Here is a 16,398-nt window from a genome sequence, read left to right on the forward strand (position 1 = left end):
ACACAAGAAGCGGTGGCAACCTCTCTGACAGCATGGCATAGACAATTTTGTGTGCCACAGAGCCAAAAATAAGTTGTACTAGTACAATGGGGTTAGCAGTGATGGAAATGCATACCCACTGACCTTTTCCAGTTACTTTTTCCAGTTGCCTCTCAATGTTCAATTTAACACAGCTCAAAGAAATAAGAATGAAATAATTTGTACTCATCCTTTAAAAGAAAAGAAAAAAGCCAGAAAACAAATGTGTTATTTGCCTTTTTTTTTTTTTTTTTCAAACATCCCTTATTTTTTCTTCAAAAAGGATGCATCACTCCAGTCCTTAATTTTATCACTTCAGGAGTAAAATCAAATGTTGAGCCTGTATCTAGAGCAAATATTCTTAGAAAACATTCATTTTAACATATTGTTTTCTTGGAATTTGAAAAGGGTCTTCAATTTTATTCTTATTATCAATGGCATAGCAGCAGAATTTGTATCCAAGAGCACTTGACAAAAGTTTTAACAGATTCTCTAGTTCTGCTGGGGGAGGGAAACAGGTTTTTAAGGATGGCTGACAAAGAAAAAGCTCAGCTGAAGTGTTGCCAAGACAGATAACACTAATAATTAAGCAAGTTCCTAGTAGAGACAGTTAGGAATTTAATTGTCACTATCACTTTTTTGAAAAGATAAGCATGTAAAGCATGTGGGATGTGCAATGTGGGATTCCCCGTAGTGCTCCTGAGGCTGAAAATGGAACACTCTGGCAAACATTCAAGGAAATAAAAGTACAATTTGCCCTCTAACATGCTGCACAAACAAAAAATTGTTTACAGGTGCTGCCATAAAGGCTTTATAATCTGAAGAGACAACTGAAAGGACAAGGAAAACTATTAATTTTTCTTGCCTTTTCATATTGACTACCTCTCCCTTGCTTCTGGTCTTTTCTGGGTTTAGTTCACTATTTATTTCATTCCCTCTTAATACAATCCTATCAAAGAATTTCAGTAGAGTTCATAGAAAAGAAGAAAAGAGAAACCACAAAAGGAAAAAAATAATTCAACTTCAAAGAAATTAAGAGTTGAGCATATGGTCAGACAAGTTAAGTTTACTGTTTTATTGAATTATCTGATACCTGCTGTACTATTCAAGCAAGCCTGTGCATACTCCAATATACCTGTTTTGTGATATTAGCATCAGCCACTTTCATTCAGATTTACATCAATAAGGCTTTTATTCTGGCCAAGTGAGATGGATGACAAACTCAAGTGAGCTAGAGCAGCTTAGACTACTTCAGTGACTACTAATTATGGTAGACACATTTGATAGTACGTCATGTTCCCACTATATGCTCCTTATGCCTAAGTTTTTGCAGTCATTCTGCTAGCACCATTGCTTATTAGACTTACTAACTTGGGACTACGGACCATATCTGGCATTTCTCTTAGGAAAAATATTGACCTTGATTTTAAGAGATAACAGCATTGAATTAACTTTTGGTAAATTGTTCAACTAGTTACTACAACTTTTAAAAATATTCATATAATTTTCTCATCAATCTGTCTAATGTTGAATTTCAGCCATTGGACCTGGATGCTAAGGTACACAGCATCCAGGATCCAAAACTAAAGGAGGTGTTTGAACCTTCTGTCCCCAACACACTTACATACTGCTCCTTTGATAAATTATACAGATCAAGCTCCTCAAGTCTTCCACCTAGTGTTACCCAATACAACTGTTTATACACCAAAAGTCGTACTGGCTCTATCACTATTTTCCAGAATACAGTCATTCAATTCACAAGGGCACTCCACATTCCCTCACATGCACAAACCTTCCCTGTGGTTGTATTAAAAATACATGACTTGCCTGTGTCACTTGCTACAAACACAGTTGCTGTATCTACAACAACCTCTTAATCTGATCGTTTTTAATTCTGAGCTAGTAACAAATCTATGCTCCTTCTACTCCAAAAATATTCTTCTGGTCCCCAGGGAATCTGGCTAGATAAGGATTCCCTACCCACCATTACATCAGCACTTGCCATTATGCCATTTTTTGTGGCCAGTCTGATTTTTCAATTTCCCTTTCCCACAGCCTATACAGCTTAACAGCTAGGTCAGCCAAGACACAGTTGTTCTTTACGGTGGACCTTATCCTTAACCCCCTTGTAGTTTTGTGCTCAACGGACACTAGTGGAAAAATTCTCACTCTGAATTCATTACACTTTTCCAACACGACATTAGTAGCCACAGAAAGTGGTTAGATAGCTATGTAAGTACGAAAATTTTAAATAAATGCTATATGAAGATATTGAGATGAAACAGAAAAAATATTAGAAGCTTCTTTCCATTAGTATGAAAAATATTTCAAAAATTAAAGGTAAAAGTACTCAGAATATGGTCTAAAGTTATGAAACTATTTCAGTTAGAAAGCAAGCTATGAAATAGCATCCTATCCCAAGAGCCAGTTTGATTAAAACGGAAGCAGAAGAAAATGCAAAACCCCAAATACCTCATCCTGTTAAAAAGTTCAGTCAATAACTTCAAATCCACAATAAAACAGAATTGTTTCAATGCTATAGCCAATCTGACAGGAGGCAGATTCTTCAACTCAAAATCAGTTTATTAAACATGAATCATAAAAACAGTACAGTCAAATCAAGTTGAACACAGCTGACACAATGAAAACAACAAGTGAGAAAATACAAGCTAAAGTATTTTGCATAGTCTTGCTTTTGTTTCTTGTATTCCACAGCTTTATTTTGTAAATCTGAGTTTTAGCCACACAAATTTCAGTCTTATCCCGGCACAAAAGTACTAGACTCCTTGAAGGACCCAACTAAAACATTTCCAGTGGAAAAATGATCTAATACTAAGCATTTAGCCTTTTACTGTCAATAGAAAAATAATATATGTGCTGTTTATTTACTGAAATTGATGGCTTGTGGTAAGGCACAGTATGTTGCACTATTTGATATATTCTTCAGAAAGCACCTTATGAAAAGTCTACTCAGTTTCTTCAGGTATACCACCTTTTCTTTATTTTGGGGGGAGAGGGGGGCAGGGTGGTGGTTTGGGGTTTGTTTTTTGGTTGGGTTTTTTTTTTTTTTCTGAAACAAAGGGCATTCCGAAGGTGCAAAAATCTCTCAGTTAATACCCACTTAATCTTACTGTAGTTTCTAAAAAGCGTAAGTAAAGTTAGCCTTTTCCTGAACAGGAAAAAAAAAAAGCAAGCTGTCAGATGACAGCCAGAACTGTCCAAAATCCAGCTAAGTATGCACTTCCTAGATAATTTTCCAGATTTTTTTTTTTAATCATCCACAACTTAAGTCGCGTTCTACACTGTAGCCCAAGAGATTCCAGTAGGACCCAGCTAGTTTTCTGAACAACTAAGTCAGACTTCCTTGCTTTTTAAACATTTAAGTGTCACAACACATGCAAAGTTTGAAGTTTTTCCTCAGTTCATCTGTAGGACACCTTTTTTTTTTTTTTTGACAAAACATTATTCATTAAGGAAAGACAGCTATCACTTGGGCTCTTCAGGCACCACTTCTGAGATACAAGAGCCAACTACAAATCAGCAGTCATAACTTTTTCCCTCCCACTTAAGGCAGCATATTAGTTTGAGCTGTTGATACAGCATTACACTAATTACATATATCCTTTGGCAAGTTTTTATCTTTTATACTACGTTCTACTGCTATTGACCGTATATAAAAAAATCTGTGTATAAATTCATATTACATTAAAGCTTTTAGATTACTATGACCACTGATACTTTGGTTTACGGCAAGTGAATCAAAGCAATGAAATGCTACTGAAAGTTTTTTTGTTTTCCCTGAAAAAAAAAATGCAAGTAAAGAAACACATTTGCTACAGCTATTCTCTCAATGAAATCTAAATATCTGAATACATACATCCAAAAAATCATGACTGCAAAAAAAATTAAGCCACTATTAAGTCTTACCTTGTGTGCTGGCACTAGATTAACTAACACTGTATCCAAAAGTTCCTGTGACACAGTATCTCCCTCACAAATGATAGAGCTCATTAGATCAACCATGTGCATGTGTACTTTTTGGTTATGACCGTTGCTGAAATTAAAAACAAGAATTCTTAGTGGACTATTCATATAAAGTACAACTTCAATTCAGAGTGCTCCCTATGGCGATTTGATTATTATATTCCTTGTTGTTCGGCATCACAAGTTTTCTCAGAAGTCAAAACACTTTAGTTTCTCAGCTCCACATACCACTTTTCAAAATGTTCTTGAATCTCATGCCCTCTTCATTTACTACTGTAGTAAAAGAGTAAGAGGACTGTATCTGTCCCTACCATGAAAAGATAGCGTATTAGAACATCCCTCACCTCTACTCAATGCTGGTGAGACTTCATCTGGAGTGCTGTGTCCAGTTCCGGGCTTCCCAGCACAAGAGAGACATGGACATACTGAAGTCAGTCCAGCAAAGGGCCACAAAGATGGTTAAGGGACTAGAGCAACTCTCATACAAGGAGAGGCTGAGAGTGCTGCCTGCTGCCTTTTTTTTTTTTTTTTTTTTTAAAGCCTTGAGAAGGGATGGCTTATGGAGGAACTTATCATTATGTTTAAATACTTGATGCTGGGAGTAAAGACGACAGAGCCAGACTCTTCTCAGTGGTGTCCAGTGACAGGACAAGAGGCAATGGGCACAAGGTGAAATACAGGACATAGCGTTTAAACGTACAAAAGAGAAACTTTTTAAATGTAAGGGTGATTGAGCACTAGAACAGGTTGCCCAGAGAGGCCATGGAGTCTCCAGCCTTGGAGATGCTCAAAACCCAGCTGGCTACAGTCCTGGGCAATCCGCTCTAGCTGACCCTGGTTTGAACAAGGGGGGCAGACTAGACAATCTCTAGCAGTACCTTCCAGTGTCCACTATTTGCTGACTCACATTTTTATAGCAATAATCCTCCAAATTCCCTAGAATTCCATATTGCACCATTCACTTTCAATTTCCAAAACAGAATAAAATAAATGCAGTAAAAGACAAAGTAAATTTCTTGGGGAAAAATACAATTTGCAGTTTTTGTTTAATTACAACAGGCAAAACTGATATCTTGTTATATTTATACTGGTACCTTTAAACTGAATTACAAAACTAAGCTCGTTCGCACTAGAAGTCACACAGACTGAACACCTGGGTTAGAAACATCTGACCTCAACCATGCAATAATATACCATATGACAATACTTACTTTATTACTGAAAACAGCGTTCTGTACAATTGTGTAAAAATCTCATTGCTGTCTTCTAATTCAAAGCATATGTTATAAGACTTGACCCAAGCAATGTTCTGTGTGGGACAGGAAAAAATAAAAGGAGTAGTCAATACAAGATTAAGCTGAAAAATTACATTTAACAGTTCTTATGAAATAAGTTATGAAGCTTACCTCAAGCAAATAAAAATATCGATTAAACTGGGGGCTTTTTGTATCTTCTAAACCCTTAAGTTGCCTTGTTATGAACATAAATATATCCTGAAAAGAAAGAAGTGATAGTTATTTAATCAACTGCAATGAAACTTTCAAAATTAAAATAATTATCTTTTTCAATTACTAGTATTATTCATCATTGCAAAATACGCAGCAATGACAGACCCACTATTTCACTAACCAAAATAAGATCTACAAAACATCACAGAGAACATCAAGGAGTAATTTTAAAATTATTCATGTTTCTTTAAAGGGTTGAGAAAGTAACCTTTTTCTGTGGAAGCAAAAAGTTTTTCTTTTCCAAAGAAAAACACTCAACCTGACAAACAGAGCTACAACTGGCTGACATGCTGCAGAAGTCAAAAGATCATTCAGAAGGGCAATGAATTTCACTTTTTTACTTCAAACTGCAATAGGTTGACAGGAGAAGGGGAACAAAGCAGTAGCCAACTGCAGCTTTCCTAAGAGTATTATATGTTCACACTGTAGTGTTTGTGCATTTCTCAATCGTCATGCTACTGACACAGATCACGTCTCTTCCAAAAACCAATAAACCAAGCTTCTCCTGCTTCTTTTATCAACTTTCAGCACCAGAAGACTTCTTCTGCAAAGTCTCACACAGAATAAATTCAAGCAGATTATAAGGAACAGTCAATTATGAACAGAATGGAAACACACAGGAAGTGTGTATTTTTAAATTCAGATAATTAACAGCTGGAAATTCATAACTGCTATGTTAAATCAAAAGATTCAGAAGTACATATCACTAGAGACAGTGTTCACAACTTCAACTGTATCTATAATATTTTATCTAACAATCTAGGTATAAATCAAGCTCCAAAAAGCTATAAAGTTGCCGTAATAAATACAAGAAAGCCTTACAGTCAACCCTGAAAAAACTATCCTAGAAATAGTCTAGAAAGCTTTTCTACAACATTTTCAAAGGGCCATTTCCCCTCACACCCCCAAGAATGACGAGATGGACAAAAGATGAGAACAGGGTTCCTTCTTTCTAAGGCTACAACCACAAAATCCAGCCTTCACCATTAAGCTTACTGCTTAATGCAGTTACTGTGGTTCTAGGTAAAAACAAGAATTAGATTACATGTGACATCATCATCTCTCGGCAAAAAGGCACAGCAAGCACACTGTTCAGAGATACAGCTACATTAATATTTGAATTTGGATCAAGATTGTGCCTTTGAAGTTTTAAGTACGGATGATCAGAAGAATCACTGTTTGGTTCACACTTCAGACCAATTACAGAGCACATGAACTAGACACTTTAGTTGAAATTAAACCAGAAGACACAGTTCAAAGAACACACCTAAATGGAATCCAACCACTAAAGAGCATTCAGTCCACAGACAAAAGCCAGTCTGAAGAATGCCCGCTTAAAAACTAGTGCCTGAACCACTAGCAGGCCAACAGCCCACCCAAAATGAGTTCCATCATCTGAAAAACTGGTACACCAGAAGGTGTTGTGAAGTTTAGAAGACATACAAACTGAGTCTCAAGTGAAGGATAAGATTCAATTAAAGAAGAAAGTGAGGAACTGAGAGAATGGCCAATTCCAAATAAAAGCTATTTCATCTTAGAATTCATGGCCTATAATTATTCTGTTAAACTTGTACAGATGAACCTCAATCTGTGCAAAAATGGATCGTATTCATTTAACAAAGTATCTTTATTTTTTATCCTGCAGCTCAGTATGAACACTTATTCACTGAACATGATTCAAAGACCCTATTGACACCAAAACTAGTTTTCCAAATTTTTATAAAGTACACATCACTGTATTGTATACGAATACATATATTAATGAATAGCATACATGTACATGTCCAGCATCTGAATGCTTCACAAATAATAATGGCATCATTTGAAAAGTAATAATTTACTCCTATTATTTTTTTCCTATTCCTGTTTTAAAGGAAGCAAGACAGACTAAACTCAAAAGCACTCACTAATTTTTAGTATCTAGTGTAATACAACCCCCAAATTTTCTCTTTTGTGAGCATACAGAATACACCATTTGAACATGCGTTTATAAACACAAAACACAGGATAAAATAAACTTTGGGCTACAGCTAAGAAATTGCAACATTTTCACAAATTGGATTATATAGTTTCACATCAGACTCCATAAAGCAAGTCTACATTAGAACCCAGACTCTAAAAACAAAAGTGCTTATACTTCAGGAAGAACATTGAATGTTTTTTGCGGATTGTTGTATTGATACCAATTAACCACGTAATGGCTTCAGTAAGCATCAGAGGCATAGCTTTCACCACAGAACATATTCGCAGAGTTGAAGTTCTGCTACCATATACACCCTTAAACATCTCTATTTCAGCCAAGTCAGGCAGATAGCCCATTTGTCCAAGTGGTTTTCTTTGACACATGCCAGTGATTAGAACATCTTCCCCCCACAAAATTAGATTTGGGCTCTAGGCTTTCCCCAGACTGAAGAGGACTTAAGTTAGAAATTTCCAGATCCCAGAAGAGCAATCCTGCTTCAGTTCTGCTTTTAGCCATTTTCCATGCCTGTTGTCAAAGCTCTTTCAACACTCAGAGAGGACTGTAAGACTTATACTGAGGATACACATAAGAGAGGGAAATCTCAAATTCTGATCCCTTCTTTCAGTACCTCACTTGTATGATGCGTAAGTTACAAAGAGATCCAAAGAGTCTGAAGCAAGGGCAAAGACTTAAGATTTAAGTTTTCCCCTCTCAAGAAATTATCCTTTTCAGCACTCCCCTTTGCCATCTTCAACTCTGGCACTAAACATAATAGAAGAGACTCAAAGCTGCAGTATGAATATGATTTTAAATACTGAGTTAAAATAGTGCCAAGATATAACCCAAGAGGAAGCATTCTTCCTCTTACCTCTGTCATAAAGTGGAGAGAACTCTTCAACATTTGTATCAGAGCTTGTCCTGCAACCACAAAAGCTGTGTTCAGCGGAAACAGGTTTGCAACAACCTACCTCAATAGCCTGAGGCAAAGGTCTCTATTGTTTGTCCTTTCTTTATTTCTCAAAATGTGTTTAGAAATCTGCATCAAGAAACTGAATTCTGAAATCTGCACAGATGACAGAACTGAATGCTGACAGTGGAAGTTCCTAGTCTGTTCAGAGTTCTATCCAAGTAGTAGTAATATGTTTACACTGCAAGTATGAAATCAGTAATGTAAACCTTCCAATATTATATACCATAAAATTTGAAACTTAATACCATTTGATAGATCAGAAATTCTGTAAGGAAGAATATTATCATTTGTTAGCCCAACTCGGACAAAGAGGAAAAAAAAAACCCTCTAAGCCTAACAAGCAAAGGAAAACATATACTTAAAGCTCAAGTAGAAATCAGGATGCCTCAAAAGCAGACTTAAATATAGCACAGTAGAGAAAGCTAATGTTTGTCTCCAATTGGAGATGGTGTAATCAATAAGTAAGGTAACTAGATAGTGTATAATCAGTGTATAATCAGAGGTGCAACAACTCAGAATTAAGAAAACACAGCTAACAGAAATCCCTATGTATCTTTCCAGTATGTCTGATAACAAAGGATGTACTACAGTTGAAACCATACCGTTTGCCCTACTTATGAAGTACTTCTGGTTCAACCACTAGATCAGAAATTGAGTGATTTCTTCCACTGTAATAGATACACCTTCCACCACAATCATCTTTTTATCCTACTGTGGAAAAAATAAACAAAACCCAAAACAAAAAAGCCCACACATACTCTTAAATCAGGGAGACAAAAAAAGTACACATTTTTCAGTGTTATTTTCCCCTGCAAGATTTTCTGTAAGAGTTGGTTCATCACTCTAGATTCAGACTGCGTAAGGGAAGTAGTTTGATTTTGTGAGTTGGAAAGAAAGGAAGATTTCTATTAAAAATAAAAAAAAAGAAAAAACAAACCACAAAACAATTTGAAATTTAATTTTTCTGAAACAAATGGGGCATATCTGTACTGCCTTTTCAAACCTGGCATTTCTCTATCAACCATCTCCATCTAGTGGGATCAGTGATGTCTGTAATTGCAGAATTTCCCAATTCACATCAGAAATAATTATCCTCTGTACAAAAATACTGTTCCTTTGTTTCAACAGAGCCTTCATCTATAAAAATACAGTAATCAACTCTTGGTAGTTTAATTGGAAACCACAGGTGTATTTTCCCAATTGAAAGAATTAGCTATCTTGCAAAAGATTATGATAAAAGCTAGAGACATATCAATAATTCTAAAGTAACAGACCACTATCTGCAAATCCCAATGACAGTTCAATAAAATATTTATTTTCAATATAAATCCAAAACTCGACAAGTTATTGAAAGATGTACTATATATCACTTTATCTGATGAACACTTGATCTGACCAAACACCCCTATCCAGGAATCAAGTGAAAACCTTGGATTGCTTAGGCTGAACCAGAAATAAAGGGAGGAAAAAAGTTATAATCAATTATATCAATCACTCAGTTTAAAAACCTGGTGTGCAAAAAGAGATTAATTCAATGTACCTTTAGTTTATCCGGTGAAGTGTATGGAGCTTCAGGGGCATAAATTCTGAAAATATCAGCAAGACAACATGCTACCAACAAACGTACATCCTTATCAGGATGTTTGAGGAAAAAGTCTGATGCAAGATGTAAAGCAAGGTTTAGGTAGAGCTCCTTTTCTTCTTCAGAGTCCTGGTCCATATCCATGAAAGTTTTCACAACCATCTAAGAAGAGAGACAGACTTCAGTACATAAAATTAAGTACTCTGTGTAACAGGGTCCTTACTGAAAGTTCCTTTTCTGCTTTTGTGCAACTTCTATCAGAAGCATTATTAGCAATGCAGTAGTACTTATTTGAGTAACGAGTGTCTTATTTTTCAGGGTACGGGAAGGACCTAGTCAAGTCCTCCATCAATTGTCCCAACACAGTCTCAGTAGCGTTACTGAAAGCCTGGCTGTAGTACTTCACATATCTTTTTGAGAAACCATATAATCAAGTTGGCCAATTCAAACAACGCAGCAGCATTCACTGTTACAGCCATTCACTGAAAAATCTAGAAAACAGCAAAACTTTATTCAAAATATGTATTTCTCCCTAAAGTATTTAGGGTTACAACTTATTTTCTCCTCTATTCTCTTTCAACTTCAGGTTTTTCTCTGCTACTGCCCTGAGGACAAGTTTATCCCTTGTGCTGCCCAGAAGCAGAGCACACACTTTCAGCAGAAGCATATATAAATCCAGCGCAGCCCAGCAGCATGCATGTTGTCCAACAGGACTAAAATAGCTATTAGTATTATTAGGATCCAGTATACTAAAGTTATGGAAGAAAAAGAAAAAAAAGTCTGGGACACCAAGTACTTAACATCCCAAATAGAACAAAAGCAAGAAAAGCCATAATTAGTAACTGCTAGCTGGTGGGAATTTTTATATTTAAAAAACTCTTTGGAGGAAAAAAACCTATTGACAAAACAAAGTAATTATGCTTTTTGCCAATTTCTTATTTGGATCACAGAGGCAGAGTTATTTTAAGGAGTTCAACTCTCGTTAAAATTAATGAAATGATAATAAAGACTTAATTACACAAGAAAGTTCCTTGTTAAGAACTGTGTGCATTTTCACAAGCTGAAAAAAATACGCAAGGGCTAACAAATAATTTCTTCTGTTAGGAGTCACTCACACAAAAAGTTATAAATATCTTCTTCTATTCAACATCATAGAATGCAGCATACTGACTAAAGTCTACCAGCCCAATTCCCAAAGCACAGACAGGTTACTGGCGGGAGGGGAGAAGGAATCCTTGTGTTTTGGGGTTTTATTGGGTTTTGTTAATTTACCAGTAGTTCAAACTGACTTAAAACTACTTCTTAAGAAAAACTCCAAATTAAGGTCTTCCAGCTGTTAGAATACTTAAGGTTCCTCTCCCACATCTGTTCCCTCCTGTTTCACAGGGCAAACCCAAGTTGCAAGCTCTCCTTCTGCACAATACTAACAAGCCTGCCTTTTTGTGAGAGTACATGGGTAGATAAAGAACTATAGTAACATAATTATCCCCCAAATCTCTCCAACCTTCCTGTAGAGTTAGCCAAATAAAGTAGTTAAGAAATTCAGGAGACAGAAATACGTAGTATAATCAAAGACTACTTTCATTACGATACAGGCTAAAATAATGAGAATAAAGTGGGTTTTATAATCAACCCAAAGAGCACAAATGCATAAAAGGAACATATTCTGAAGCATCCATGTTATTTCCAAAATTACAACTCTTCTCATGTTTTCCAGTATTTTCTTCTCTAAGACTACTGACTGAAGGAGTTGAAATAAGATTAAAAGTAGTACTTTCAATTAATATAGCTTATTTCCATTTGTGATTTTTTAACTCATTTAAATGTTTTTGGACAAGTCACTTCAAGAAAGTGGTAGAACAGAAGACACAACAGCCAACAAATTCCTCCTTCTGAGCACAGAAAAGGTAAAGCCCAAAAGAAAAGAAAAAAATAACCCTTTCAGAAAATACAGTAACGGGATCACTGAATGCTACATACAAAAAATGTCAATCAGCAGTTACTTGCTTACTAACCTTTAGCCTTCTCACCATCTCTTCTTTAGATATTTTATCAGAGATTTCTTTGACTCCTGGAGGATATGTGATTTTTCCATCGTTGGCTCTCGTCTTTGAATGAGCCATGATTTCACAATTTTAAAACTGTGGAAAGAAATTAAGAAGTCAATGTTGTTTAGCTAGTTTATGTTTACCTTATCTGTCCCACTTTTACAAGCAAAATCCAAGTAGAAATATACAGACAAAACCCATACAAAGAAAAAATTGGACAGAACATTTTGATTGTTTTCAGTAACCTATATTGTGGCAGACAGCAATGGTTTTGATATTCAGGTAGACTGTCCTATACCACAATAAAACTTTACAGAAGTACACAACAGAAAAGCTAAAACCCCTCATTCCAGAATGTATTTGATCTTCACACTTAAAGATGCACCAAGAATCTTCTATCTTATTGTATGAACCGTTACCACCACTTAGTAATAATAAATCCTAGCCAGCTTGGATTTTTAGACTCTCTGAGAACAGACATCTGAACTGGACTTTGTGTTTTCCAAACAATTTACTACAGCACAATTGCCCCAAAAGTCTAAATAGCAGTGCTGTTACACATCACTAATTTTAATTTGCCAATACTGCCAGACCAGCAGCAGACAGAGAATGAAGTAGGGACAGGAACAGAGCAGACCAAATGGAAGTCTTTCCTCTATGCCATAAAGCCAAGTTTTTAAGCAAAAGACTGCAGATAAGCAATGGTATCTTCTTCCTAAATTCGAACTATGAAAACAACTCAGTAACTTGGTTTCTCAGTCCCTTTAAACTGATGCAAATGCAGACTGCCACCTAATCCATCCTAAGCTATGCAAAGTTCCACTGCTGTAGCGAAGGAAGCTGAATTGAAAGCTTTACTTACATAAAAGCAATTAATACAAAAGACAGTGAAAAAAACTAGATGACATATGTTGCGGTAATTAGGATTTTAGAAAAAGTGTACCAGGGCAGCTACAAGTCAAGAGCGTAACAAAAAATAAAGGAAATAAAATTTCTTTGCCATTGCTTTGATATTGTTACTTATTTAAAAGTTTGAAACGCTTCGTCACAGTCACCACCTTCCTGAACTGTGAATTCCAACTCAGGCATTTTCTTCCTACTGATCTCCTATACAAGGAGGATCTATGTACACTTTGAACTTCTCACAGCTATAGTATCAGAAATAAAAATCAACCAGAATCCACAAGGAGAGATGGGCTAGAAGCATGTTCCGTAACAGGATAGTGTAACATGCCATAATTGAGACTGCACCAAGCCAAGGTCATTCTACACTGAAGGAGAACTGGCACGTGAAATAGACATCCACCTCCAAAAAATATCCCAACATGTTTTGTATTCTTCAGTCCACATTTCACAACCTAAGTTACAGATTTTGCTTCATCTTTGCTAATCTTTTACAAAACAAAAAGTTAATATTGACATTTAAATAATTTTTGTAAATACATACAGCACAACACAACTTTATTTTAGGAAATGGGAAAATATAAGTAGAATGAACATAATCAGACATCATTCAACAGGCATGATATGCAATGCAGTTCAATAGCTACACAAAAGCCAACCTAGCTTCTGTCATCTTCTCTGTACCTATGTATACACAGCATTGACCCAAGTGCTACATACTTGCAGCTGTCGTAAAAACAGATGAGAAAGCTGGGACAGAACAAAACTCATTGAAGTAACTTTTTCTAATACTCCCAGGAAAATAACATGCCACCTTTAACCCCGTTATATTTCTTAATGCACCATCATGACAGTTAAGCCTAGGACTCCTCAAAAATGCACAGAAGATGTAATCGAGTTCACTGCTCTTGCTGTTTGACATAGATCCTCCATTCTAGTTTTCAGATAGAATGATGTTATATATCATAGCTAAATTCATTTTAACAGCTCATCACAGCTGAAGGGAGCCTTGCTCCTCTCACAGTCTAAGAATGTATAAAAGCACCAGATGCTTTGCTGGACCAACCAAACTCACCAACTCAGAAAAGCAAGCCTAATTGTTTTTGAAATGCACATGACAGGCATCAAAGTTAACTCAAGGGAAGGAACAGGAACTAAGGGAACTGGGGAACAAAACTCCCCCTTCCAGTGGTGGATAGCTGTCAGACCAGATCAACTGCAGCGGAAACTTGATTAGAACATGGTGACATAGTCCCATTTGGAGCACGTTTTGAAATAATTCAAAGACTGAAACTCATATATTATGGTCAAGTTGAACTGTCCAGCTGATACATCCAACTGACATGCAACCACGCTTTAAAGCTTGAGTGGCATCCAAGGTCTGGGTTTGAAATTGAACATCTGTATTGTGTTTACGTGACAAGGTTTTGGTAGCAGGGCAGGCTGCAGGGATGGTCTCTGTGGGAAGGGACCAGGGGCTGTCCCCGTGGCGGACAGAGCCAGTTCCAGCTAGCTCCAAAATGGACTCACCCCTGGCCAAAGCTGAGCCCATCAGTGACACTGGTGGCGCCTCTGTGATAACATATTTAAGAAATGGTAAAAAATGCTGCACAGCAGCTATGAGAGAGAGAAGTGAGAATAACACAAGCGAAACCACCCCGTGGACACCAAGGTCAGTGAAGAAGAAGAGGGAGGTGCTCAGGCACTGGAGCAGATTCCCCTGCAGCCCATAGAGAAGACCATGGTGACACAGGTTGTTCTCCTGCAGCCCATGGAGGACCATGTCAGAGCAGGTATCCACACTGCAGCCTGTGGAGAGGAGCCCACACTGGAGCAGGCTCCTGGCAGGACCTGTGACCCCGTAGGGGACTCGCACTGGAGCAGTTTGTTCCTGAAGGATTGTAGCTCATGAGAAGGGCCCATGCTGGAGCAGTTCTTGAAGCACTGCAGCTGACGGGAAGGACCAACATTGGAGACATTTGTGAAGGACTGCAACCCTTGGTTAGGGCCCACATTGCAGCAGGGGAAAAAGTGTGAGAAAGGAGCGGGAGAGATGAAGGTTATGCACTGCCCACAACTCCTCTTCCTTATCTCCCCTGCGGTGCTCGATGGGGAAGGTAGAAGAGTCAGAAATGAAGGAGTGAAGTTGAGCATAGAAAGAAGGGGGTGGGGAGAACGTGTCTTTAGTTTTGTCTTTGTTCCTCACCATCCTGCTCTATTTTTAATTGGCAATAAATTAATCTTCCCCAAGTCAAGTCTGGTTTGCCCGTTATGGTTATTGGTAAGCGATCTCCCTGTATTTATCTTGACCCATGAGCTTTTTCATCTTATTTTCTTCCCCATTCTGTTGAGCAGGGGAAGTGCAAGAGCAGCTGGGTGGGCACCTAGCAGCCAGCCAAGGTTGCATAATAACTTATCCCTCTCAGAAGTACAGAAAACACTAAATAGGAATTAGTTTTCTATAGAATTAATACATCTAATCTTACAGGACCAAAAATTAATTTTAAAAAGGTTCACTGAAATAGCCTACTACTTAGACCATAAGGACAAAGAATAATAAACCTTTTAAACTTCCTATGTAATAAAAATTTGCAGATCAATCCTGAAAGTTTTTTTAGGATTAATGGTAAGCTTTACTGGGGAAAAAAAAAAATCATTTAAAATAAGTAGTAAAAAACAAAGCCTATCATTCAACAAGAGAAAATTCAATGCTAAACTACCCCCTTGTACAACAGTTATCAGTTCAACCATTACCTAAATAAAACTGAATTAGCTTTGTTACATCCCACTGCTATAATTTTCTGCTCTCCTGGACTGCCACTATAGCTGTGAATACCTAGCTCTGTCAAAATAATCTGTGTTGAACATTTAGTAGGATCTAGGCATTTTTTTTTGTTTGGGGGGGGGGTGGATTTAACCTGACTGTAGCCAAATGAAAGTCTCCATGATTTCACATAACAGTTACACCAGCTGTTTCAGTTAACTTCTGTCAAGGAAAAGGAAGACAGTGACAACTAAGAACAGCAGCCTCAAGGCCAACTGTATCTAGAATATGTTCGCATGAAAATCCATAAGCCAGTGAGGCGATATCCAATGACTGAATTTCAAAAAGCTTTTAAAATTTGTTTTTAAAGATGCACTGTCTTCTTTTGGAATATACTGAAAGATGACAAGCATTTTCAAAAAGGGCAATTCTTTGAAAGTTTCTTTGAGATTCAACAAGAGACTCCGCTGACAGGGGTTTTTTTAATTTTTAATAACTGAAACTTTTAAGTTCTCCACAATGTTTTCAGAAATCCGGTATTATTCCATATACACAATCAGAAGCCAAAGAAAAAGGAAAATGCTCATATGGATACTTTTTTTAAGGCAAGAAAACACTCCAGGCACTGAGATGCTTTGCACCAGCCAGAATGTAAGCT

The 16,398-nt window shown here is 36.9% G+C and overlaps 1 protein-coding gene across 1 annotated transcript in view; it reads right to left on the reverse strand.

Moving 5' to 3' along the window:
* PDS5B (PDS5 cohesin associated factor B) overlaps positions 1–16,398 on the reverse strand; it is a 116,887-nt gene that overhangs the window by 81,909 nt on the left and 18,580 nt on the right. Inside the window, exons 2-6 of the mRNA XM_075490785.1 lie at positions 12,041–12,166; positions 9,984–10,187; positions 5,409–5,495; positions 5,214–5,311; positions 3,946–4,072 (exon numbers count right to left, since the gene is read on the reverse strand). Of these exons, the coding sequence (XP_075346900.1) occupies positions 3,946–4,072; positions 5,214–5,311; positions 5,409–5,495; positions 9,984–10,187; positions 12,041–12,148 (624 nt within the window). The 5' untranslated portion in view covers positions 12,149–12,166. The remainder of the gene's footprint in view (positions 1–3,945; positions 4,073–5,213; positions 5,312–5,408; positions 5,496–9,983; positions 10,188–12,040; positions 12,167–16,398) is intronic.

The sequence above is a fragment of the Mycteria americana genome, chromosome 1, assembly GCF_035582795.1.
Source record: "Mycteria americana isolate JAX WOST 10 ecotype Jacksonville Zoo and Gardens chromosome 1, USCA_MyAme_1.0, whole genome shotgun sequence".
In the NCBI taxonomy this organism is placed as follows: Eukaryota; Metazoa; Chordata; class Aves; order Ciconiiformes; family Ciconiidae; genus Mycteria; species Mycteria americana.